Source organism: Trypanosoma conorhini, assembly GCF_003719485.1.
Source record: "Trypanosoma conorhini strain 025E chromosome Unknown Tco_14.4_contig_00215, whole genome shotgun sequence".
NCBI classification, from domain to species: domain Eukaryota; phylum Euglenozoa; class Kinetoplastea; order Trypanosomatida; family Trypanosomatidae; genus Trypanosoma; species Trypanosoma conorhini.
Window position 1 is genome coordinate 6,267 of NW_021704300.1, and position 1,096 is coordinate 7,362.

General features: G+C 59.9%; 1 protein-coding gene across 1 annotated transcript, besides 1 other annotated feature; it reads left to right on the forward strand.

The window, feature by feature from the left end:
* Window positions 1-20: 20 nt before the first annotated feature.
* On the forward strand, window positions 21-608 carry Tco025E_04282 (uncharacterized protein; the record flags this gene model as incomplete). Its single annotated transcript, XM_029371194.1, has 1 exon — window positions 21-608. The coding sequence occupies one exon, from the start codon at window positions 21-23 to the stop codon at window positions 606-608; it is 588 nt and encodes a 195-aa protein (XP_029228717.1).
* A 121-nt stretch (window positions 609-729) lies between these two features.
* Window positions 730-751: a microsatellite.
* Window positions 752-1,096: the final 345 nt, after the last annotated feature.

The window sequence follows — 1,096 nt, forward strand, 5'->3', positions numbered from 1 at the left end:
CTTCCTCCTTGCAGCTGGGGATGTCGCAGCGGCAGACGCCGCAGCCGCAGCCGCAGCCGCAGCCGCAGCCGCAGCCGCAGCCGCAGCCGCGATCTCCGTTCGTGACGAGCGTGCCGGCGCACGGTGGCGACACTGCGGCAGCGATGGCCGCGCTCTCATCCACGGCGGCAAAGGACGAGCCACCAACCGTCTCGGCATTGGTGCAAGAGCGAGGGAAGGGGAAGACGGACGCACACAGCACGCGCCTCTTCACACCGGACAGCAACCACAACGGCGGCAGCTCAATAGCCATCGGCTGCGTCAAGAGCAATAGCGTCACGGGCGACGTTGCTGGGTTGCTGCCCCCCCGTCACAAGTCCTCATCGCTGTTGGTGTCGCCGCGAGGTCGGAAGTTGTCGGCCGCACGGATTCCCGTCCGGGCGGGGTCGCGGGCGCAGCTACTAGCATCAGTTTCCGCCTCAAACACGGATAGGGGCACTGGTAAGGAGACGGCGCAACCGCGGCCCGACCAGAGGCGCAAAGAGCAGCGAAGACGAGAGCTGTACGCCTGGAACGAGGAGCTGCGGCGGCGACAGCAAAGTGCCGCATCCGCGGCGGATGCGGTCTAATCCTTGACACGCCCTGGCCCCACCGTGTTCCGCCTACTTTCCAACGTCGGATGGTTTTTGGTTTCTTTTCAATGTATTTCTGTAATAGGGCATATATGTGCGTTTGCGTGTGGCAGCAAGTTTTCTTGCTTGCTTGCGTGCTTACGTGGAGAGTCGTTGTTGCACCCATACTACTGTTTTCCCTCTCCCCCCTCTTTTTCTCTTCCTGAGTGAGGGAGGTGCTTTGTTTTTGTAATGTGTGTGCCACTCCGTTTTAGTTTTATTTATATTTGCCCCCCACTTCGTCTAGATGTTTTTTTTCCTCCCCGTCGCAGTTCATCTTTTATTGCCGTCGCTGCTCCAACGACGCTCGTTGATGTGCTGCGTTGCGTCTTGGGCGCGCCTCTCTGTGGAGGGCGCGCGTGGGATACACGAGACCCTACAGCTGCTGCCGCCGCCGCTGTTTTTTGTTCTTTTCTTATTTCTTCTCTCTCACGTCTTCTGCCCGC